General features: G+C 41.2%; 1 protein-coding gene across 1 annotated transcript in view; it reads left to right on the top strand.

Moving 5' to 3' along the window:
- RYR3 (ryanodine receptor 3) overlaps positions 1 to 25648 on the top strand; it is a 370839-nt gene that overhangs the window by 52503 nt on the left and 292688 nt on the right. Inside the window, exons 4-9 of the mRNA XM_036346438.1 lie at positions 6753 to 6827; positions 9033 to 9111; positions 15314 to 15426; positions 16572 to 16671; positions 19630 to 19723; positions 24590 to 24664. Coding sequence (XP_036202331.1) covers positions 6753 to 6827; positions 9033 to 9111; positions 15314 to 15426; positions 16572 to 16671; positions 19630 to 19723; positions 24590 to 24664 — 536 coding nt within the window. The remainder of the gene's footprint in view (positions 1 to 6752; positions 6828 to 9032; positions 9112 to 15313; positions 15427 to 16571; positions 16672 to 19629; positions 19724 to 24589; positions 24665 to 25648) is intronic.

Raw genomic sequence — 25648 nt, 5'->3', positions numbered from 1 at the left:
GCTAGTTGCTTTAGAATTTAATTTTTAAATGAAGTATTTAACTCTATTATCTATCCAGAATCTATCTTTCATATTTCTTGTGGATCTTACTGAATGCTTTTCTGATTTGCTATCCACATATCTGTGCTTAATAACCGTGCCATTCTCCCCATTATACTAAAAATCTGCTTTATTGTATGCTACATTTTAGGTTGGTTTATGAACTGCCTATACTGTGCTACGTTCTTCTTTTTGAACCATTACCAAAATGAATTAGTTTTGCTAATTAGTTTTACTATTTATATTTCCAGTTAATTTTATAGCAGGTTGTTTCCAAAATACCCTCTTGGAATTTTTATTAAAACCACATTAAATCTATACGTTAAATTTAGGAGAACACGCATTTACAAACATTACTAGTATTCTCATTCTGTAACAGTGAGAATGTCACCAAATCTAACTTCATTTTATAGCATAAAGGTTTGTAGTTTTAAAGATTTAGCTCGGGTTCACTTTAAAGGTCTAGCTCATCATCTAAGTAAATTCCTAAAAAAAAAAGAGTAATATCTTGTAGCAATCATGAATGGAATCTTTCACTATGTTTTCTAACTAAAAATACTGGGTTACTTGCTTTTCCCCCTCCTATTCAATGTTATTTGGCTGGGGTTTTTTGTTTGTTTGTTTGGGTTTTGTTTTTTTGTTGTTATTGTTGTTGTTGTGTTGTTTATTTTTTTACTTAAATGGCGTAATTCTCATTTACTTGTCACTTGTGTCAAAGTAAACCTCCTGGGCAAATATAAAGGGCCTCTAGCATGGGTAGGGAATGTTATTCTGTGACTTTCCAGAAAGGCTTCTTTCTATCCTTGATAACCTAACAGAGTGGAACTGAAGTGGGGTCAGGAAGGAAAGGAAAATGCAAGCGCGTGTGCACATCCAGAAAATGATGTCATGCCCCCCAAACCCCCTGAGAGGGTGGCCCTGGCAGCCTTCCTAGGTTATGACACATTCAGCAAGGGGCCTTCTAGAACCTGGGGCCTCCAAAGTGGGATTTGGGGTTTCCAACTACAAAAGAAGGCAGTTTTGAGATCTAACAGTCTTGAAACATGCATGAGTGTATGCCTGGAGAGAAGCGAAGTTCTCCCTCCTCTTTGTTGCTATAATAGGTTCATCTTACCAGGAGGCAATGTCCTCCGGGAATCACCAAAAGAAATGTCAGTGATGGAATTAATTTTGAAATTACTGGTGAGATGATTGAATTAATGATCTAGTGGAACGTTTTTCCTCTGGACATGGCATCAAGGCACGTCACCAGCTTTGCCCTGCCCCACCCCTGTCCTGTGAGGTGGTACTACTACATGTTCTCCTCCTGCCAGTGGCTGCAGCCAAGGTTGCTGCTGGCAGAGACAGAACAGCCATCCCAATAAAGTCTCCTGGTCTTGAGTCTGGATCCTCCTTGTGAATAGATCCATGCAGTCTTTGTTCCTAGAATCTTAGTCCAGAAATTAGCACTAAATGGTGAAAAGAGTGCAATTTGTAGTTAGACCCAAATTCAAATCCAAGCTCACAAGATGACCATGGGAAAGTTTCTCTTTTCCCATTTGTAAAAGGGATACAAAAAGACCAATTATTATTTACTCCTTTAGGAAAAATTAATATGAAATGTGAAAAAGAGTGCTTCCTGTTGCCAGGCACTGATAAAAGTGATGTTGATATGGTTCATGTAGGGAGGGTAGATACACATCCAAAATAACATATGAATTCATATCGGCTAATAATAAATGCCATGAGAAGGAGTGATGAGAGAAGACTTCTCTAATGAGATATCTGAGCACAGGACGGAAAGAAGGCTGGGAATGAGCCATGAGAATATTGAGGAAGAGCATTCCAGGCCACGGGGAACACATGTGCAGGGCCTGCAGTGGAGTGTGCCTGGTAAGTGAGGAAGTCAGAGATGTGGAGGGAACCAGATCCAGTAGGTTGCAGGGACAGCCCGGAGGCCAGACCCAGCCTATGGTCTGTTGAGGTGGCTTTTACATTTTGAATAAATTGTTTAAAATAAAGAAGACTATAAGAGAAACCATATGTATTCTGCTAAGCCTAAAATATTTACTACCTGGTTTCTTTTTTTCTTTTTTAATATTCTATTGTACGTATTTTAATTAAATATATTGGGGTGACATTGGTTAATAAGATTGTATGGGTTTAAAGTGTACAATTATATGACACATTATCTGTACATTGCATTGTGTGTTCACCACCCAAACTCAAATCATCTTCCATCACCATATATTTAACCCCCTTTACCCTTTACTAGTCTCTCACACACATGTCCTCTCTTGCTCTCTGCTAACCACCATACTGTTGTCTGTGTCTATGAGTTTTTGTTTTTCTTGTTTGTTCATTTGTTGCTTTTACTTTTATATCCCACATATGAGTGAAATCATGTGGTTCTTAACTTTGTCTGAATCAGCATGATATTCTCAAGATCCATTCATGCTGTCACAAATGGCATTATTTCATCTTTTCTTAGGGCTGAGTAGTATTCCATTTGTATAGGTACCACATCTTTATACAATCCTCTATCACAGGACACTGGTTGTTTCCCTATCTTGACCACCATGAATAATGCTGCAGTGAACATGGGGTACATGTATCTTTTGCAAAAAAATTTTTCAAAATTTTCAGGTAGATACCCAGAAGAGGGATTGCTCCATCATATTGTAACTCTATTCTTAATTTTTGAGGAACCTCCATAGTCTTTACCATAGTGGCTATACCAGTTATGTTCCCACCTTTTTCTTCACAACCTCTGCAACACTTGTTATTACTTGTCTTGTTGATAATAGCCATTCTAACAGGTGTGGGGTGGTATCTTATTCTAGTTTTGATTTACATTTCCCTAGTAGCTAGTGAGGTTGTGCATCTTTTCATGTATCTGTTGGCCATTTGTATATCTTCTTGGGAGCCAAAAACATACAATGGAGAAAAGAAAGCCTCTTCAATAAATGGTGCTGGGAAAATTAGAAAGCCACATGCAAAAGAATGAAACTAGACCGCTGTTTCTAATTTTTGTCCCCATGTACAGAAAATTAACTCAAAATAGATCATAGACCTGATACTATCTGGCCTTTTACATGAATATTTGCCAGCTCCTGATCCAATGCCCTGGAGGCTATGGTGAAAGGAAGTTGGAGGTTGGGGGTTGAGCAAGAAAGTAACATAATGTGATCAATGGTCTTTAAAGGACTCTCTGACTGCCTGCCATATTAACACAGAATAGAAAAGGGAGATTACAGCAGGAAGCAGTGTTAGGAGCTGTGATGATAGTCTAGGTGAGAGAGGCAGCACTGGACTAGACTGGAAGCAGTAGGGTACCGAGTAGTTGGATACAAAATATCTTTTGAAGGTGGCACCACAGGGGCTTTGGAATGACTATGGAGTATGATGCGAGCAAGAGGGGAGTAAAGGATGACTCCAAGATTTTTTATCTTCATTCTCTCCTTATGCTCTCATGGAAACTGCATGAGTGAATGATCTTTTCTGCCCCTAGGGTTTAACGCCCCAGTTTCCCACCATTTTGCAGTCAGGGTTATCTCCCTGAGGTATAGTTTTGATGGTGACACTGACCAGTATCCCCTTGGCTATTGAACAGTCATGATAGCCCACCCAGCATCTGTGTCCTGACTCATTTCCAGCTGTTTTCTTCCATTGACCTCAACACTGATCAGTGAAACAAGTGTCTGCTTGTCCCCATGTGCACTTCATACTTTCCACCTCCAGGTCTTCACCCATGTGGGTTCCTCTTTCTTACCATCGTTACATGTCAACAGTCCTGTCAGGATGTTATGGTTTACCTTTTCCATAAAGCTATTCCTTACCACACTCTTTATCCTCCTGGTCTGTCCCAATGCTCTGTGTCTTTAACTCTTTTAACAGACATGTTGTTTCTATTCATAACAATTTTTTTATGCACAGTCTTATCTCCCCTACCAGACTATACAGAAGGAGACAATGGAACATATGGCTAAATTCCTGGTCTTTGTTAAATCCTAGTCCTGCGCTTGGAACCTGTACAACTTTAAGTAAATTACTTCATCTCTTTAAGCCTCAGTTTGTGTTGCTGTAAAATGGAGATAATTACCATAGTTACTTCACAGCACTAATTAAGAAGATAAAATGAGTTGATTCATGTACAACACTTGGTGTAATTCTGTGCCTGCTGTATAATTAGGGCTCATTTAATTCCAGCAATGGTGCGAATTCCCCTTCATTGTGGAGCTGAGGAAGTATTTTGCATCCTATTTTCCAGGTGCTTTGTACACCCATTTTGTACACAGTAGGCTAATGAATATGTTATGAAAAGCCGGGAGAAATGAGCTCAAGTTCTGGAGTTAACTTTGAGTGCAGTTCCCACCATGCCCATCTGTACGCCATGCGCCGAGATGCCCTCTTTGAGGTTCAGATTCCTCACACGTGAAGTGGGAAACCATTTCTAACTGGGAGGGTTATAAGAATGAGCTGTGATGGTACATAAGGCACCTGAGGCATAGTGTGTGCCCAACAGTAGCTCTCACAGGAGGAGGAGGAGGAGGAGGAGGAGGAAGAGGAGGGAGGTCAAAGCTCCTGCAGAGGAAACCCCTCCACTTCTAGCATGAAGCTTGGTCTTTCCTTAAAGCAGCAGTTCTCAGTGTGGTCGCCAGACCAGCAGCATCAGTGTCCTGTCCCCTGCAATGGGTTGGAAATGCAGGTTCTCAGGCCCCACCCCAGGCCTGATGGAGCAAATGCTGTGGAATGGAGTCAGCAGCCTCTGCTTTAACCAGCGATGTGCACCTGTGGCTGAGAATGTGGCCCTAATAGAGGGAGGAGCTGGGCTGGGAGAACGCTCCAGGACTGTAATGTCCCCTTCAATCCCGGTGGGGGAGCGACGTCTCTCAGTGTCTTTTCTCTTGTCACCGTAATAAAGGACGTGAGGGCCAGAGAAGGGAGGAGCATAGGCTCTTCAGTGCCACGTTTTGGGGTCAGCAGTGTTTGGCTCTTTACTTATGATTACGCACAGACTTGGTAGAAATGAAAGATGGACTGGAAGAAGGTGTGACCCATGGTCAACACTAGGAAATGTGATTTAGTCTGTAGTTCAATTTGAGACATGAGACTCCTTTGGGAGCATACACCTACAACATAAGCCATCATGACCTCTCAGTTAACTTGTGATAATACAAATGTACAGTGAAAATATCGGTTGGACTGACAAGATGTAAAAATTTAATATGACTAATTTTAACAGAAGCTGTTAATAATACATTTGTAAAAACAGCAGCTAAGGTTATTTCAAATGATTTCAAGCAATTTGGAAATACTGTGAAGAAGAACATTTAATTCCTCCACAGTATATTATATATATATATATATATATATTGAGAGAGAGAGAGAAAGAGAGAGAGAGTGTGTTACATATAGATAGTTATCCACTTTTTTAAAACAAGATACTACGTTTATGTTTTTTCTTTTCTTTAGGCTTATTGTATGACATGAAAAATCATCTCTTTGATGGAGTGATTCTGTTCATCCAAGTTGAGTTGAATTAAAATCACTCCAGGCTTTATTATCCAACCTCTGCCTTCTCTCCATGCCCCCAGCTTTCCCCTGTTGCTTGTGGCTCTGATAGAGGGTAGATGCAGGAGAAGTACAGAATCTCAGACCAGGTCCCTGGGCTGTGAATCTGTAGCTCCGAATAAAATGTGGTGCATAAAAGATGCCCTTGAAAATGTTATAATTTCTCTATATGATTAATTTTAATCGTAAGCTTTGGATTCTCTTTGTGTGTGTGTATATTTGGGGATGGGGGGGGGGTTGCAAATATTTTTTTCCTAAAAGGGGTATGTGATCAAAATAATTGGGTCATATCTGAGGTTGGTTAACATGACAGAAAGATTTGGGTAAAAGATTGAAAATGTTGATGCCAAAATATTCTAGAATTTTCTGTTGATTTCAGTTTTCGATGTTATCTGGAAATGATAGTTTTGTCTCATATCATGTACTCAGTTGAAATGGTTATATGTGGATCCGACTAAGGAAAAAGGTAGGAAGCGACACAGTGGCTTTCTAGAGGGCTGCCTCTTCTCTCGTGCCTCCTGCTCCAACAGCCAAAGTGAAGTTACCTGGTGAGGCAGCCAAGGTACCACGATGGTCCCTCAACTGAAGGATCTATTTCTGCAGAATTTTCCCTTTTAAAGCCTCGATGTCCAAGCTATCTCTTGTTGGTGAGATTTGGGTAAATAGGACCGTTTAAGTGAGTGGGCAAAAGGCGCAAGAGCCATAAAGGGAAAAGACCACCAGGCACAGAATGTGCCCACCCACCTGCCCCAAGCTGCCTTTCTATGGCTAGCCTGTAGTTACATCACATTTGTTTCTCTCTCTCACTCTGAATGCTTCTGAGAAGTTTCAAAGGAAGGTAAGGAGTGCCTATCTCATCGCCATGCTGCTCCGGTAGAACAGCCCTGCGTCTCTGCTGATGCCAGGCAGGGGCCCTTTTGGAAGAGAGGTTTGGCCTGACACACCCTCTCCCAAGGATGTTGCATGACCATGGTCATGAGTCTTCTCCCCCGCACCCCACCCCCGCCCGTTAGCTGGCCACTCTTTTCTAGAATGAATTTCTTGGGAGCTTTGCAATGTGTCTTTTCCTTGTAGTTTGTCTTATAGGATTCTTGTGCTGCTGTGCTTTGCGAGAGGCCACAATGGCCCGTGCTGACACTGTCCCTCTCCTTCCCCACCAGGCAGCACAAGGAGGTGGCCACAGGACCCTGCTCTATGGCCACGCGATTCTCCTGCGGCACTCTTTTAGCGGAATGGTAAGCACAACTGGGTGTTCGCTTTCACCATTCCAGGAGGAGGGGAAAGATAAAGAGGGGGAAAAGCACAGGAAGCCAGCAAGTGTCTAGATCAAATTAACAGCAGAGGTAACATTGTTGTCTTGGCATTTCCTTCGTATAACTTACCTCAGTTTGCAATTCTATCTTTCATTTGCATATTGTCTGACCCTCTTCTTCCCCACTCCATGAGGGAAAGGACCATGTCTTTATTTAACTAAACCTAATCCCACCAAGTACAGTACTTTGACATACTAGATTCTCAGTAAAGATTTGCTTCATTGATCAAATAAACTATGGTGTAACTGACTTCTGGAGTATATAAGGGTAACCAGCACAGGTGGAAAATCCACCAAATGAAATTTTTGTGAAATCTTTCCTCTTTTACTAGCTAAAGGACATGGGTTGACATCCACTGCCTTCAGTGCTGGGAGAGTTTGAAGGTATTATGTAAATCCAGAGGCAAGAGAAAGCTGGCCAGGCTATAGCTAATTAGGGATCTAGACCCCAAATTATCCTGAATGGTGAAAATTTATGTAACTTGAAAATTTTTTCCAAGTTTTAAATAAATTTGTAAATGCCAGACATTGTAGATCTTTGGCAGGGTGTTAAGGAGACTAGTGTGATCTCAATCAACTATAATCTGTGCCAACTCGAGTCACATTCATTCCCAGTCGCTGCCTGTGGCATCCTCACTAGCTATCTGTGGAAGGAAGATTTGTCTTCTTTCTCTGTTCTAATGGAAGTTGTTAAATTCAATCAAGACTTCACTTTCACACATTTACACCTGCAGCACACTGCAAAGTTCATCTCGAAGCTTAAACTATCAAATTGGCAGCGGGAGCAGCAGCTGCCTCTTAAATAATGCATTCATTGCAGCATTTATTTCCCTGAGCACTGGTAAAAAGTTGACCTTTTCAGCTTGAACGTTCATCTGTTGTAGCCCTTTGTGGCAAAGGACAGAGAACAAAAATGACCAAATGCAAGGTTGTCCAAGCAGGAGATGGGGACATTTAGAGAGTGGGGAAACTTTGTACCCAGACAATCTCTAGGACTAAGAGGTGATGATTTTTCTTTCAGAACCCGGTGCTTATCCATAAGGGAAAATAAAACCTTAATACCTCTCTTTTTCTACCTACATACAACAATCAAAACCTCAAACAGCACACTTTCCCTGGCCTTAAAAACTCAGGCTAACATTGTGGTAGAGATATGAAGGCCCATGTTATTTATCATTAGATTTACTGCCCTCCCAGAAAATCCCACTCACGGTTAACATAAACGCTACACGCTCCTTTCGGAGCAGCTCTGAGAACAGAGCCTGTGAAACATGCCTCCATACAGTGCGGTGACTCTTCATCTCCTGCCTGCAGAGACCTAGGAGTAGCACCCAGAAAGCACTTTCCAAGTGCATGTCTGCCTCCCAGGCTAATCCTAACTAAGGTCAGCCGCTGGGCCTGTCAATAGAGGAAATGGGGAACAGGCCACGGTTTTGTTTGTTTGTTTTTCCTTTTATTAAGTTATTTTTAAAATCATTGTTAAGTTTTGCATGCCCATGTAGTTTTATAATTGGAAAAATATAGACATTATTTGAGATGTTTTAAAGTTCGCAGAAAATTTGAAAAACGGGAAATAAAAAGCAGTGAAGGAATCATCATGGTCTGTGCCTCTGTCCAGAGATAACTTCTTCTGTCAGTTTCCTTTAGCCTGCTTGCTAGGCATTTCAATTTTGCATATATGTTAACCCTACAAATATGCTATTTTGTATTTGTTCCATGCTGTTACACAATCTTGATAAAAGCAATTAATGGCAACATAATAGACCATAAAAGGAAATACCAAATTTGATCAATCCTTCCATTACTGTTGGTCATTTATGTTCCATTTATATTGTTTCCAGTGTAAAGGTTTCTCAGAGTGTCTTTGAACTAAAGCATACCTAATATGTCAAACTTATCTCTACAACATATAGTCACATAAGCTAAGTCACAGGGTCACCAGACAAGAACATCTTTGAGGTTTTAAATATATTGTAAAAGTGTATTTCAAAAGTATTATAATAACGAACAAGGTAAGCCCTTTTTACAGTAGCTTAATGTTGACATTGACAACTGGGAGCCAACTAGCGTTGAGATGCCAAGACCTGATAAAGAGTATGACTTCACGAGCATCTGTCTTGTTTCACAGTATCTAACATGTTTGACTACATCAAGATCCCAGACAGATAAACTTGCCTTTGATGTAGGCCTACGGGAACATGCCACAGGTAAGTCCACATTCCCATATCTCCTGCTCAGTGGGGTCTCGGGAAGGATACGGAATATGTTACTCACTTGGGATTCCAAACCAACTAACCACTGGGGTCAAGAAATAGGTCTGATAAAATTTTGGAGAATGATGAAGAATGCATGATGGAAACATAGGAACTAAGACTAAGAGAACACGATGCTTTAAGCACCGTCGGTCAGTCTCAAAGAAAAACAGTTTTATATGGTTAAGTACTGAAAATAAATAGTGAAGTTATTCCTGATGAGGACCAATGGTAATGACTGCTAAAAGCATAGAAAGCACAATAAGGCTTCAATGATGTAGTAGAGGGTCCAGATCAAAGGAGGAGTCCCATTTTATTCTGCTGTGAACCAGCTATTTCTACAGAAATGTTCTCAAATGTTAGTCAGTGACATGGCCATCATGGTTTTTATCATTCCAGTGCATCAACTTTATTATCATTTACTTTATATTTTCTTTAAATTTTTACTTACTTTTATACTTACAATTTTAGAACTGCTTGCCATAAAAAATAAATATAATGAAAAGAAGCTCATGTCATTAAATAATTGAAGCATTGTTGTCAAATATTAGAAACGTGTTCATGATATAGAAGTTCCAAATTTAAACTTTTTTCTTTTTTAAATAGAAGGTTTAAAGGAGTAATAAAAATAATATAAAGTTCTCACTATATGATTTAATGTTGCTTAATTGTTTTTTACCACCAGCAATATACATCATATACTTATTTTTAGTTTAGTCACAATATTGACAGTCAAGGTAACTATAGTTATTTATTTATATTACAGTTATTGTATCAAAGAAAGGACTGACTTGCTGTGGGTTATTCCAAAGACCAATGGAGCAGTGGATAGGAGTTGAGAGGAAGTATATTTCACGTCAGTGAAGGAAACACTTTCTAATACCTACAATTATTCAGCGGAGGAGCAGCTGGCCTTGGCATGTAGTGTGCTCCCTGCAGCTGGAAACATTCATGGGCAATCTGAGCATCTGCCAAGGGCATTACATATGGAATTTCTGCTCAGTTTAGAAGTTATGCTATGTACCAATCCGGATTCTTGGTTGAAACCAGCAGAAACTGATTCAGGCTATCTCGAGCAGAATGAGAATTTACTGGAAAAATGTTGGGTAGAACCCGCCCTAACGCTGAAGCCCCAGTCTTGGAAAAGGGGCAGGAACAAAGAGAGACCAGGGAAGAGAAAACAGCGTAGGTCCCATGGCAGAAAGACTCTTCCTGGATGCAATCTTTAACATCATAACATTTTCCCCAAAGGAGGAGAAAGAGATCATTGTTAGGTAGCCAAAGAACAAAAGTCCATGTGAATGTTCTAAAACTGTCAGTTCAGAAGGGAATGATGCAGATTGTCTGATTTTGCAAGTGATGTAGATAAAAACTCTGGAGTTTAAACCATGTGTAACTGCTGTTTCTGTATCAGACACAGTGGTGTCTAAGAATGCCTGAGGCGAAACCCTTGCTCTCCTCCTATTTGTACAAAGCAAAAAAGTGGGCCTGCCTCAGCTCATTATATTTTTCCCCTAAAACAAGGATATTTTTGAGTTTGATTTAAGGTTGCTTTGTTTTCAGCTAAAGTGTTATTCTTAAAATACACCTTCCTCTAAGTATCCGTCAACATTCTCTGAAAATTTTAAATTGAGTGAAGTACCACATTCTGAATGGAAGTTGGCCTTTAATATAAGCCCACTGTCAGTCTTGGAGCACGTCATCAGAAAAGTTATGAGGTCACTCTATTTACATCAATAAAATGACTTTAGACTTTTTCAGAGTTGGGAAGAAAGTGAGAAAAACTTTCTATTCATGTGTTCAGGAAATCTATTTTTTTTAAATATTAGAGCCTCCAATAAAAATAGAGGGAAGTTGCAGCAGATATTACCCTGAAAATTCCTAAAAACAGATATGGTATGAATTCTGCTGACAGATGAACACATGAGCCAACCCACGTTCAAGTTGGCTGATCAGAAGCTGAGTTTGGCAGAAGACAGGTAGAAAAGGTTTAACCAGGTGTTCACGAAAACCTAGAGCCTTTTAAAATAATTTATTTTACCTCTCTCACCCAAATCCATTTCAAACTCATCCTTGAAGAAGGCCAGCTTGATCTTTGTGAGGGAGAAGGAGAATTCGTGTACAGCGCAGATAAATTTGTGTTGCCTGGGGAGGGACTTCTCATTTCCAGAGGAGATTCACTCAGAATCCAACAGAGTGCCATTCGGTTTCCTGCCAGGTCATTCTCTGAATGCACCTTTGGTTCAGAAACTTCTTCTGAGTTGAAAACAAGTAAATGCTCAATAGTTCAGTTTAATCTCTAGGAGAATGTGAGGAGAAGTTTGGAGGCAGTTTCTTGAACAATTCTAGAATTCCCACTACATGGAGGATATTAAATAATTTGACTTAGTTAAAATAACTTGTGATCATTTTCCCCTTAGTTTTCCCTTGGTTTTGATTACTGAGTTCTTTCTTTTCTCCTTTTAAGGGTTTTTGTTGTTGCTTGTTTTTAGCATTTAGACATAATTGTAGAATTAGACTTAGGAGGAAATAAATATGAAAAAAAAAACAGTACTTTTAGTGTTTTCCTTGTACGTATTTTAGGGTCATCACCTGGCCCATATCCTATTGATTCTGGGAACAGCCCTGACCACTGAGCTGTTCCCAGGAGAGGGCAGGAGAACAAGTAGACTCTTCGCCCATGTGCCTACTTAAAACCTACTTTATCCTAAATGCCCTTGGTGGCCCAGAGTACAGAATAGATACAAGTATCACATTTCCCTGCAAATGTAGAGGTCAACCTCTTTTGTCATGAAATTTTAAATTTATTCAAAGTAATATCTACACATAGTTTAAAGAAATAAAGAGTCCTCCTATGCCCATTGAAAAGATCAGTCTCCTGCCCCACCCATCCCTGTTTTGGATTCCTGCCTCTTTCTGGGACATCTACTTTCAGTTCCTCCAGTATTGGTTAGCATTTGTTTATGAATAACACTAGAGGCCCAGTGCACAAAATTCATGCACTCAGGGGGGAGGGGTCCTTGAACCTGGCCTGTGCCCTCTCGCAGTCCAGGAGCCCTCGGGGGATGTCCAACTGATAGATTGGGAGCAGGCCTAATCCAGCAGTTGGACATCCTTAGCACTGCCGTGGAGGCGGGAGAGGCTCTTGCCACCCCCGCTGCGTTCACCAGCTGTGAGCCTGGCTTTTGGCTGAGTGGTGCTCGCTGTGTGGGAGTGCACTGACCACCAGGAGATAGCGCCTGCATTGAGCATCTGCCCCTTGGTGGTCAGTGCGCATCATAGCAACTGGTCCTTCCACCGTTTAGTCAATTTGCAGATTAGTCTTTTATGCCTGCGGGATTGGGCCAAAACCAGCTCTTCGAAATCCCCCAAGGGTCCCAGATTGCAAGAGGGCACAGGCCAGGCCAAGGGACCCCACTGGTGCACAATTGGGGCTGGGGAGAGATGCGGGACATTGGCCAGCTGAGGAGGGACCGCGGGAGGGCTCCAGGGTGTGTGCGGCCCATCTTGCTCAGTCCTGATCGGCCAGACCCCAGCAGCAAGCTATCCTACTGGTCAAAGCGTCTACCCCCTGGTGGTCAGTGAACGTCATAGCGACCGGTTTACTGGTCAACTGTCCCCTGGTGATCAGTGCATGTCATAGTGAGTGGTTGAGCGAACTTAGCATATCATTAGCATATTACACTTTGATTGGTTGAATGGACGACTGAACACTTAGCATATTAGGCTTTTATTATGAATAACATAATATACTACTTAGTTATTCTTTCCAGATTAGGTATTATTTATTGATGGTTCCAAATGAATAATAAAAAAACAACTCTTACCTTCCACTCTTTCCTGTCTTCTTCCTACTCTCCCTATATATTTATTCACATGTAACTACCAAATCAACATTAACTACTTATATTGCTATAACTGTGACTTTTATTTGTAAATGAAACTCATTATATACTATGCTCAGTTCACTTTTTTATTTTTGAGTTTTCTGGTAGTTAATAATTATCTTATTTGTTTTATTTTCTGTGGCCCAATCATTCATACATTTCTAAACTATTCCATAGAACTGACACTCTCCCCTGGTTAGATTCCATCTCATTCCATCATCCAGAGAATTCCCTTTGCCTCTTTCCTAGATTCCATATTTACAGGAGTGCCTGTTTTTCTCCCTCCTGGTTAAAGCCCATTATCTAGTAGCTTTTACAGAAAAGATTCATGGGAGGTCAGTTGCCATCTAAAGTTTCTTAATTTCAGCTTCACAAGTAATTCATAGTATTTTACATTGGAAATTTTATTTTTCTCAGCACCCCAAAGGTTTTTGTCTATTTTCTCCTAGTTTCTGGTCTGGCTATTAATTTCTAATCCTTTGTGTGTGACCTGTTTATATTTTGGGGGGGCCATTTGGATCTTCTCTTTTGCCCTGAGGTCAGAAATGCCACAATGTTCTGGCTGCACATGGGATCCTTTCTGTTCTAAGTCTCACAGGAATGAACCCTGGTGTGGGTCTCTCTTCTCCACTGTGCTAGGCACTTCCTAGGCCATTCCAATCTGAAAATGCTTCTCTTTCAGCTCTGGGAACATTTTAACAGTATTTCTTTGTCAATTTCCTTCCTTTTCTCTGTTCTTGTTTCCTGTATCCTGGAAATTCTCTAGAATGGTTTTCTAATTTTATTTTCTTTCCTATTTCTGTTTTTCTTCATTCTTTTTTGAGGGAGAATTGTTCCACTTGATCCTATAATCCCTTATTTCTCTCTTTTTCAGGATCAGAGAAGTTTTTCTCTAACGGGAGCCTTCATGGATACATTCATTGTTGCTTCATTAATGTACTTTTTCTTATCTCTCTGAAATTATTATTATGAGATTTTTTTAAAAGTTTTTTGGCTGCCTGTAATCTTTGTTTTTTTCCAAGTCCCTTTCCCCCTTTTTGTTTTGCTCCTGTCATTCATTTCAGCCCTTCCTCAGATGCCTTTGTCTCCATTCAGGTTTAGATCAGGGCAGTAAAAGCTGACTGGGAGCTCAGAGTGTGTGGTGGTTACGTGCCATCCCTTAAACCTCACCTCAGGTAATCCAGATGGGACTGGGGCACATACCTGGAGGCACCCAGACAGCAGTATCTTTTATATTGGGGATTAGGCTTCTTTAAAGAGTAATCCTAAAGTTGTGGGGGTTGGGGGAGTGTTCAGCATCACAACTAGCTGAGGGTTGGAGTTTAGGGACAGAGGCAAAGAGAAAGGCGCTGGGGATTACTAATCAGGACATGGAATTTTAGTTATTCTTTCTCTTCAGTATTCTTTACTTCCTTATTTCATAGCCTGGTGTTTCCCAAACCAGACCTCTAATGGTTTGTCATTCCATGGATTGAGCTTCCAGTCTTCTGTGGGTGGAGGAAGAAGAGTTACCCATCTGGCTGTACAGGACAGAAAAAAAGGATGCAGGGGGTTAAATGTTCCTTTAAAACTTTCAGCCAGTCCTCCTGTTTTCAACCCCCTTTTCTACTGTTGCCTTCACAGTAACAGTTACCTCCAATTCTAGAGACTTTCTGGAGAATATGCAACAGGAATAGCCTTATTTATTAAGATTGGCTTCCCACCCATTTTCTTCCCCAAAGACTTGAGTTTTAGTTTTCTCTTGGCTAAACACCATCTATCTGCTTTCTTTTAATCAAAATGTCAATTTCTCTTTGTTGCTGTCAACTTCACACCTATCTTTGTTCCTCTATATCTAGGCCTTTCGAAAATCTCTCATCATTCCCAGTAGAAATACTGATGTTTTAGTAGAATGTATGGAGATATGGGGCAAATATAAAAGTCTGTAAGTGATCAATCGTTCAATGAAGTCAATTCTTAAAGCAAAGATTTGTAAGTGCCTGTGAAGAAAGCATTTTTCTATATGTATTTAAAATACTCAGGATCCTGTAGCTTCTGGCCTCCAAGACTTTCCCAACATTGTCTGTCTCTAGAGGAAATTAGAATGATAGATTTGGCAAAAGCAGACATGGGGTTGACTGGAATGCTTACAGTTATATAGAAATTGAGGTCTGGAGGGGGGGGCGAGGAGAGAGATTGTGTGTTTTTCTCATCAGGGAAAACAGTGAGGGACATAATTAGAGATAATGGCTTCTATGAAGCAATGACTAACTCGAGGAGTCTCTATGTAGGAGAAGCCTGTTGGTGGACCATACATCCCGCTTCCAAACAGAGGTCCGAGGGAGAAAAAGTTCGAATTGGAGATGACCTCATCCTCGTCAGCGTGTCCTCTGAAAGATACCTTGTAAGTACCTCCTAACACAGGCATCTTTCATTCTCAGAATATTTTCCTTTAGGAACGGTTGGTCAAGGAGAACAGAGCCATAGCAGGTTGCACAGGATAAGACAGGCGCCTTTACCTAGTGTACTTGAGAGGTGATTAAATCCTCTCCCCTGCCAGGTTGTCTAGGAGCCTGGAATTGAACTGTGAGTTATCCTTTCAGCATAAGGTCGTTTGCCAGCAAACTCTGCTAAATTGCCCCAGGGACCTCCAGAGACAGCTAACTCTTTAGTTGCCATTACTGTGAATTTATCACGTTGCTTAGCTCTTGTCCAGTGAAGAACAAGCCTGAAAGAATGGGATATAAGGAAATAAGCTTATGCTGGAGACAGAAAGAGAATTTGAAGTGTTTCAGCATGTGAGATGTCATAGTGGTTGGAAGATGCAGGTGAGAGTTTACACCTGGGAATAGGTAATAGGCAAGCATTATTGACATCAAGCCCTTGGCTGGTGGGGAGGAGGGGTACATGTGTAGAATATCTGAAGATCAGAGAAATACCAAAGGTAAGTTTTGAAGCTTCTTCATGCCAATCCTGTTAGCAGATTTTACATTGCCTAGACCAGCCGTGGGCAAACTACAGCCCGCGGGCCGGATCCGGCCCGTTTGAAATGAATAAAACTATTGAAAAAAAAGACCGTACCCTTTTATGTAATGATGTTTACTTTGAATTTATATTAGTTCACACAAACACTCCATCCATGCTTTTGTTCCGGCCCTCCGGTCCAGTTTAAGAACCCATTGTGGCCCTCGAGTCAAAAAGTTTGCCCAGCCCTGGCCTAGACCAAAGACTGAAGTCATTTTTCCCATTTGTGAGTTCCTGTATCCTACCAACAATAAACATTTTATAAATTCCTGTTGAATCAGGGATCCAGCTAAAGGGATGAAGTCAACATTTGTCATGTCTGTAGCTAAATGTTTCCTCTTCCCTGAATAAAGTGTCCCACTTTGAAGCCCCTTCTAGATTGGGGAGGAAATCTTTCACAGCTATATAGACAGAGTCGGATGACACCAAGGCTGTTTAATTCAATCCTTGAAATTCCAGGTGAGTGGCTTCTGTCAGGACTGGCTAAGTGATTTAAAGGCTGTCTCATCTTTGTTTCTGCCACAGCATCTCTCCATATCCAATGCTAACATACAAGTGGATGCCTCCTTCATGCAAACACTCTGGAATGTACATCCTACGTGCTCAGGAAGCAGCATCGAAGAAGGTGTGCTTTCTTTATGCACGCGGCCCTCAGCCTGCCCATCTGTCCTGTGCTGCCCATACTGACATTTTCCCAGCTCCCACGTGAATGTCTTGACCCACAGTGAGCATGACTTGAGTTCACCTGAATTCCTTTCTCTGATGTTGGTGTGGATTATTTTCTGTCCTGATTTCTGATGACATGAGCATTCCTGGAACTATTTTTAATCCTTGGAGTCCACTATTATTTTAGCACTAGATGCATTTAGGACTTGGATATGCATTTTCCCTCACCAACTGACTTTTCATTTTTATTTATGGTTATAGTTACAAGTGTACAGACTAAGCAACTTCAATTTTAGAGGAGGTTATTTGCCAAGAAGGTGGTGGTGTTAATATTTCTTCCCAATACATCTCTCCATACAGGTGGGAGAAGGACTTTCTCTCTAAGAAAAGTACGTTTGGCCATTTGTTTCTACTTGTATTTATGGAAGGCCATTTAACAATAATAAATGAAATATATTCTCGGTATTTTATTTTTCCCTTGGAAGTAAGATCATCAAAGTCTATTCGACATACCCTATTTCTTGGAGCCAAACTCAATGCACCTTTCAAGCTATGTAATAAATATACTGGCCTTACCTCCCTCATGAGCAGTATCACGTTTGGGCAGAATAATCAAATGCCAATGACCTGTAGGTTATCACATTACATTGTAACACTTTAGAGCAAGATAGATTTTTTAAAATACTCATATCACAGACTTTAACCCTGTTATTAATCCTGAGCCTAATAGTTTCAAATTGGGAATGCCCTCCTGTGACATGACGTTTGACAGTGGTAAGCTGAGAGTGGCAAGGTGATGCCCCAGTTTCAGATAGCATCACAGCTAAGCTGAATAATCAGGAGACAACAGACTTTTACCTCTTTCGGTGACTTGTAGCAGGCTTTGAAAAGGCAGGGTATGTTTACCCCCCTTGTTTTATGCAAAAATTAACCCACCACCCTATGTTGATTGTCAATCATTCCCTTTCTGTGAGGAATCAAGGCACTCTGGTTTAAATCTTCCCCAATGAAGTTTTGACTGAATCTTCTCAATGTTAAATTTTTCATGATTACTGTAGGAATAAAATTATTTTCTAGGCCCAACAGAGGGCTTGTGGAAATTAATTAAAAAGTGTTTGCAAATCATATAGAAGTATTAAGTCCCCGAGGGTAGCTCATCACTGGTGTCATCTGGGCCTGCAGACAATTGCCTGTCAGCATCCCCTGGTGAAAAACACACTCCAGTCCTTGAGAGTGTAAGTGACCCTCATCAAGGCCCTTATTTCTTGCCTATCACCCTGCATATTTCAATTAAGAAACGTTCTGATGTACCAGCACTTGGCAGTTTTCTCCATGTGGATAGAATATTGATTGGAGGAGCCTGAGGACTGTAAATGATGATCTCCAAGTGGGCCATGGCTTCACCATCATGAGACGATGGAAAATTTAATTAAGAGAATGATCATAGATGATTTTACTTTTCTAAATAAATTGGCTATTAAGAATTCCCTTACAGTATATTATGAATTATATTTTTGTAGTTGTTATTTCCTCACACAAGGATATTTTTTCCATTGATTTTTAGAGTGGAATGGAGGGAGGAGGGAGGGGGAAGCACAGTGGAGGGAGAGCAGGAGAGAGAGAGATGTGAGAGAGACTCATCAATTGGTTGCCTCCCGCACACACCCTGACCGGGGCCAGAATCAAACCTGCAACCTTGACCAGGAATCAAACCCATGACCCTTTAGTGCTACAGCTGACACTCTAACCACTGAGCACATGGGCCAGGCATGAATTATCTTAATGCAAAAAGAGATGCAACTAGAAATAGTACAATAAGTTAAAGAAAAGTTGGAAAAATATGTTTGAATGTTTGGGGAAGTTTAAGAAAACTTGCCTTGCCTGGATGGAAAAGTGAAAAGGAATATCAGCCTGTCCCTGCACAAGATACACAGCTAACACTTTTCTCCTCTGGCACGACTTCTCATTCCTACTGTTTTCATACAACACCCAAAATAGTTTGACCAGCCCCTAGAGTGATCTAAATATGTGATTTTTTTAAAAATGCAGACATTGAGCATATTAAGTTCATATATCTTCTGAGAACAGACTAGCCTGGAGAATTGTTTAACTCAGTGGGATAAAAAATGTCCATTTGTTTTTGCAAGGTAAAGCTCAGACTGGGGCCCCTCTCTTGCTGCTCTGTGCTTTGAACTAAGGCTCAGAATTTATTCAAAGACTAATAGGTCATCAGGTCCTTGAATCTCATTGTCTCCTGTCCATCTCTGAGCTCCATGGCTATTCAGATTCCTTTCCTTATTCTAAAGCTCGGAGCTTTTTGATCATGCATCTATGCTTGTCAACTCGGGAAAACCAGAATGTCTTTCTGCCTTCCCCTCCATGCGGTAGGATTGGTGTCCAAGTTTGATCTGTGTTTGTTAAATGCATTCCAAAGCTAGCTTCTCCTAAGGCAACTTTTAATAACAGTTTGCTGCTCCCTTCCCAGCACCTTCTTTCTTTCCCAGCGACCTGATTTGGATTTTGCCACAGAGCATACACAGTGAAATTGTAAGGGCCTGTCCAGGGTTTTGGTGTGAAATCATCACAAGCAATTGGAAAATCCTTATCTCCTTAACAGTAGCAGCTCAATTTTCCTTTTGGTTTTTAATTATATGAGTTGACACTATTTTCACCTTATCTTTTGAGGTTGGACTTGCTCATCCCTGAAACCCTATTTAACTTTCAATGTCAGAATTGTTTTGACATTCTTGTCTTTTCTGCCTGAGGCCTGAATTCATGGAATCTGTAATTTCCTAAATGCTTCTCACTTGGTATTTTTCATAACTGACTCAGACCTGAACAGATTTACCCTTTTAAGCATGGTGTTCTCTTTATTAGACTTGGCATCAGTTCATGGGAGAATATAATTCTCTTATAGGATACCTCCTTGGTGGGCATGTAGTACGTCTTTTCCACGGTCATGATGAGTGTTTGACGATACCATCTACGGACCAGAATGATTCCCAGCACAGGTAGGCCAATAGCTCCCTCCTCCTCTTCCTCCTCCTCCCCCTCCTCCTCCTCCTCCTCCTCCTCCTCCCTCTTTCCAGTTTCAGATGACTCACACTGAAGCGCTTGCATTTGGAGGTGGCCACAGATGAATTCTGTGAGTGGTGGTCAATAGCAAACTCCACGTCAGCCATGGGATACAGTTTGTAAACAAGAATGGCAGGACACTAGAGCTGACTCACAGGTACATAGGTACACTGCTTCTTTGGCAAGTAATTCTATGCTTCTCTACCCTTCATTTTCTCTGGTGGCTCCTGTCACTGAGGAGTTTCTGGTAGCATGCATTTTAGACTGAAGAATTCATTTTGGTAATGGAAATTGACCTAAATATTCTAGTAGGTCTGTGCACTAGCACAAATTGTCCACCTGGCTCTTCACAGGCAGATCATCACTATCATTCCCCTTTCATGAGCTAAGTAACTAAGGTGGAGTTTGGAGATTCCCTTTTGCTTATTACCAAATAGGATTCAAGGAAACAAATGTCAGTATCCAACAGGAGCTGGATTTAGCACAGGGATGGTGCCAAGGGCAACATGGAGAGAGTGATGCTGAGGGTGATGCTATCTTTGGTCCTCTAGTTGACTCCTCAGTGGACATATTTTAGAAATCCAAACCTAAAGATGGAAGGTATTAATACAGGTCTTAAATTCATACAGAAGAGTGATTTAGTATTTAGTTTATCATCAGAGGAAAAGAGCATAAAGAGCTTGGCCCCTGCAACTATAGAAACCTTATATACATATATTTTTAAAAATCAAATCTCAGATCTAAATTAGACTGAATTTGAGACTGCATTGAGTTTAGTATCCTGGTGGTAATACATTCTTTGTTTGTGTACCATGCCTATGGGAACCATGTCAACTGTCTCTTTCACTTTATTAGAAACATGGACCACATCCACACAACTTGGAAATCACCTCAGTCAGGCTCCTACCTAAAGGTCACACACTGGCCGATGGGAAATGGGAACCTAGAAACTAGAGCTGCAGATGCTCCATCCAGGGCTCATTCCTTATTTGATGCATTAAAGGACCGCCAGGAGCAATGAGCTTGAACATATTGTTATACGTCTTAGAAACCATCCATGGGCAATATGTATCCCTTATTGTTCCGAGTCTCTTCCTACTTGTTCTGTCCTCTGAATACCCCTTCTTGGGAACCAGATGTGACACAGGAACCAGAGCAGTGTCTAGGACAAACAAAGCACAAACCTATCACAAATGCCTGTTTAATTCACTCGCTGCCTCCTGGCACTGGTCCAACGGTTAGGCAAACTTGATTTCCCTTGGAATTCAGGACTCCGTGCTCTGCACAATGTCATGTGATCTTATTCGGTTGCAATTTCTTTACCCTACCTTTAAACAGTGAATTATGTAGTAGCGCACGTACGGTCTCTTTAATATTTTATTCTGCTGCATCAGGGGAAAGTTTGCAGGTGGATAAAGAACTGAAGCTTTGTGGGTGTGTTTTACAGTTACATCTGAGATAGAATATCCTAGTGCTTTCTTCTCGTACCTGTTCTTTTAAGAACAGGAATTTTGGGAAAATTAAATACTAACTTTGCACATGGCCCTTTTACCCCACTCCACCCCCACACCTGTCATTAAGTTTATAGCCATGTTAGAAACAGCCTGTGCAGAAACTATACTGCTTAGAGAAGCTTGTCATTTGGTGAGCACTCCATTCAGGTGATTCAACCAGATCCTGACAACCAGAAAAGGCTGGCAGGTATTTGAAAGGAGGTGCTAGGGAGAGTGAAACAGATGGAAAGGATTCCCAAAGTGGGCCCCTGAAGCAGACTCACATGCCCCCATTGAAATGAGAGTGAAGGCGGCCCTCCCTTGGCTGAGGAGTCCATGAGATCTAATTTGTATTTTGGGTAAAAAAAAGAAATTCAGATGAAAATAAGAATGATACATCCATTTCTCTGTAGGAAAGTATGAAGGGGTTGAGGCTGGGGTTAATAATCAGTTTTTTTTTATTGTACTGGAACCTGAATTTTTGTGTCAACTGGTCTCTTAATCAAAATGGGAAGCCTTGGCAGTATTTGATGTCTAGGTAAGGTGAGTGAGAAGCCGCCTGGCTGTCTTATGTCATCAGGTAAAGTCTCAGCACTGGCTGGGATGGCCAGGAAGACTGAAATCTGAGAGAGCACAGTAAGGATCTCATGCAAGTGACTGCATTGAAATGGGGCTGACTTTCAGGAGGAAGTAATTTCTGTTCCCTCTGAAGCCTGAGAGCAGAGTCAGGCTGGATAGAGAGGTCGATTGTCCCAGGGTGCAAACCGTGCAAACCCAAAATCAATCTGGCTTTCTGAGCTCTGATCCTTGGCTCTGCCTCTGGCTTGTCAAGCACCCTGGGGTAAGTCAAGTAAGCTATTGAAGTCAAAGCTAAGCTGACAGCCAAGCTTTCAAAAGCACCTCAGCTTACCACCCACTCCAGTCCCCTACTGGGGTAATTGTTTTAGAGAATGGGAACAGGTTGTTTCAACCTCTGTAACCTTGAGAAAATAAATGGAACATGTCACCTGTATTTTCTCGGTGGGAAGGAGGAACCTTCCAGAATTCTTTAGAGATCAGAAGGAGAGTGTTCTCTAATATTGCAACCTCAGGGGATCCGCTTTATGCTCTCCTCCTTAGAGACCCTCTAGCCCTCACTGAGAGGGAGAAGCATTAGTGAAAATCCCAGCATGTTGTCTTGTGTGGCTGGGAGGTTAGTGTGGTATCATTACTATTCTAGGCATGGCACAGAGACACCTGGGGTGGTGGAGCAAAAAGTAATGTAGGATTTCTTTCCTAATATTTACTATGTGTTTCCTGATAATAGGTAAATTTGAAAAAGATTTTAGAGTGACCTCTATCATCCCACCACCCAGAGTAGCCACTGTTAATATAGTTTTTCATTATATCACCATACCATTAAAGATGTTTTTCTATGCATGTATAAACATCTAAATTTAAACAAAATTTGGCTTAACCCACAATGGATAATATTTTGTACACCTTGGAGCATCTTTGGGCATATCTATAATAATAAAAGCATAATATGTTAAGTAGACCAGACATTCGAACGACCTTCCAGACGAGGCAGTTAGAGGCAATCAGGCAGGCAGGTGAGCAGTTAGGGATGATCAGGCAGAGGCAGAAGTGATCAGGCAGGCAGGTGAGCAGTTATGGGTGATCAGGCAGGCAGGCAAGTGGTTAGGAGCAACAGGCAGGCAGGTGAGCAGTTCGGAGTGATCAGGCAGGCAGGCAGGCAGGCAGGTGAGCGATTAGAAGCCAGCGGGCCTGGATTGCAAGAGGGATGTCTCACTGCTGGTTTAGGCCTGATCCCTGCCTAAACTGGCAGTCAGACATCCTCCAAGGAGTCCTGGATTGCGAGAGGGTGCAGGCTGGGCTGAGGGACCCCCACCCTGTGCATGAATTTTGTGCACTGGGTCTCTAGTTGATTAATAAAAGATATTAAGTTCGCACAACTGTTCTGTGACTGAAGTGTCTTCATTAGAATATTAGATGAGAAAAACAGTGCACTGAGAGCTGAAGGGACTTGATCGAGGTCACACAGCTGACAGATTCAAACTCAGGTCGTCTGACTCCCAAGTCCTGTATTTTAACTATTTTATAATTATGCTGCTATGTTAGAGAAAAAAAATTACACATTTTCTCTTCACCTCTATAGATTACCTATTCTCAAAAACCTACATCAAGTTTCTTTGGGGAATTGAGGGATTCAGTTGATATGTCCAAATCTTCTATGGCAGAGAAAGGACATAACTTGGCAAACTTAAGTGCAGTTAAATTATCAGTCTTAACCTAAGGTAATGAGATTCTCAAAATGTGTCTGGATTTAGAATACCAGGTAATTCAGGGACAACTAGAATAGTTTATTTAATTCTCCATAATCTGTGATACAGATAGGTTGGTCCCTATCATACAGATTGAAAAGCAGATTTTGCTAATTATCAGGTAAACATCAGGCAAACCCAGATGTCTTTATAGAATGCCTGACCAATACTCCTCAAAACTGCCAGTCATGGAAAACAAGGAAAAAGTAAGAAGTTGTAACAGGCCAGAGGAAACGGGGGAAACTGCCAGCTAAATGCATTGTGGTGTCCTGGAATGAATCCTAAACAGGCAAAAATTCAGTAGAGAAACTGGTGAAATCCAAATAAAGTTTTGAGTTTAGCTAGTGATGATGTACCAATGGTGGTTTCTTCATTTTGACATGGTTCCTTTGTAATGTCAGATGATACCATTAGGGGAAACTGAGGGAGACTATCTGGGAGATCTCTGTACTATCTTTGCAACTTTTTGTAAATCTAAAATTATCCCAAAATAAACATTTTATTTAAAAACACATTATAAGGTTATCTGATTGCAGGAAAGGAGACAACAGTACAGTAATAAAATCATGAATATTATAGCCACTGAGCATAAAGTTTTGTTCCAAGCTTCTTCAAACAGTGGAAATGAATCCACACTGTGCTGCATATATGTTTTAAAAATGAAAATACATTTTAAAAGATTTCAAACATCAAGGAACTTAACTTGAAAGAGCTGGAGCATTCAGTATCCAGTCTCATGGGACTGGGCTGTTGAGACTTCTGGTGTGGAAATGGAGATGATCTCTCCCTATGTATATGGCAAGCAATTCCCTCACCTTGAGCACTTTTTCCCTCGTAAGAGTGAGACATTGGGAAAGTGTGCCTCCCTTTGACTCTTGATTTTAGCTTTGCTGACTTAGAGAAACAGCAGTGTCTGAGCAGCCTCCGCAGGGAGCTGTCCGCTGATCGGTGTCATACAGGAACTAACCTCCTGCTCTGCTCACAGGAGGATATTCTATGAAGCAGGGGGAGCTGGGACACGAGCCAGATCTCTGTGGAGAGTGGAACCCCTACGGATAAGGTAACAAGGATCAGGATGGTCCTGTTTTCAAGATTATTTCCTTTCCTGGTACAGTCCATTCTCTTAAATATTTCATTTGGTTCAGATCACCTGACAAATTCTCAAAAGTTCTTGGCCCACATCTAAATCTAAAATTTTTGTAACTTTGTTTTTAAAGAACAACAACAACAACAACAACAACACACACACACACAACATTTCCAAGATCTCTGTTTTGATTAAGAAGCCAGCTGGCTCCTGCGCCCTTGCAGTGGCTGGGTTACAAAATGCAAGCTCTGATGTGACTGCTGAGAGCCATCAGCACTCTTCTCCCACTTGTTTTCTTAAACAGATCCTCTAGAATCCATATAGGTCTTCCTCTCAGTATCTTTGTTGGCTTCAGTGGAAAGTTAGCTTTCAATGACAGTGTGGTGGCTGTGATGGTATGAGGTAGGGAAGACTAAAACATTGTTGGAAACATAGTTGTGGAGAAGCAGTACTTACCAGAACTTGTCAGGAACAGTGCTGCACTTGGATGGAGGGAACACAAGGCCGAGACTTTGGAGCCACGTGCTTGAGTTAAAACACCTGGTCTGCAAATGCCAGGTACTGAAAGGGGATCCAGTTAAGCTCTGGACCTTTATTTTGCTGAGAGAGACTGCAAGTTAGGCTAGAGCTAAACTGCTTGGAATCAGAGAGGAGGATCAAGTGTTGCCATCTTGGTTTTCTTCTCTAGCTTTCTTTCTAGCTCTCTGCTCATTCTCCCCTGGACACATGTTCAAAGTAATAGTCTCTCAAAGTGTTCTCAAAGTAATCCACTAAAGATCAGAAGAAAATATTGCAATTTTTCTTACACACACACACACACACACACACACACACACACACACAGATTTTTATGGAGAAACTCTGGGGATGGCTGTTTTAGGGAATACTGGTTTTAAGGAGCACCTACTTATTATCCTTTTGAGGTATTTACATTATTTTTCCAGCCCTGTTCAAAGT

This window comes from Myotis myotis, unplaced genomic scaffold (genome assembly GCF_014108235.1).
Source record: "Myotis myotis isolate mMyoMyo1 unplaced genomic scaffold, mMyoMyo1.p scaffold_m19_p_1, whole genome shotgun sequence".
Taxonomy (NCBI): Eukaryota; Metazoa; Chordata; class Mammalia; order Chiroptera; family Vespertilionidae; genus Myotis; species Myotis myotis.
Note: the sequence above shows the minus strand (reverse complement) of the source record. Positions and strands in the feature narration are given on the sequence as shown.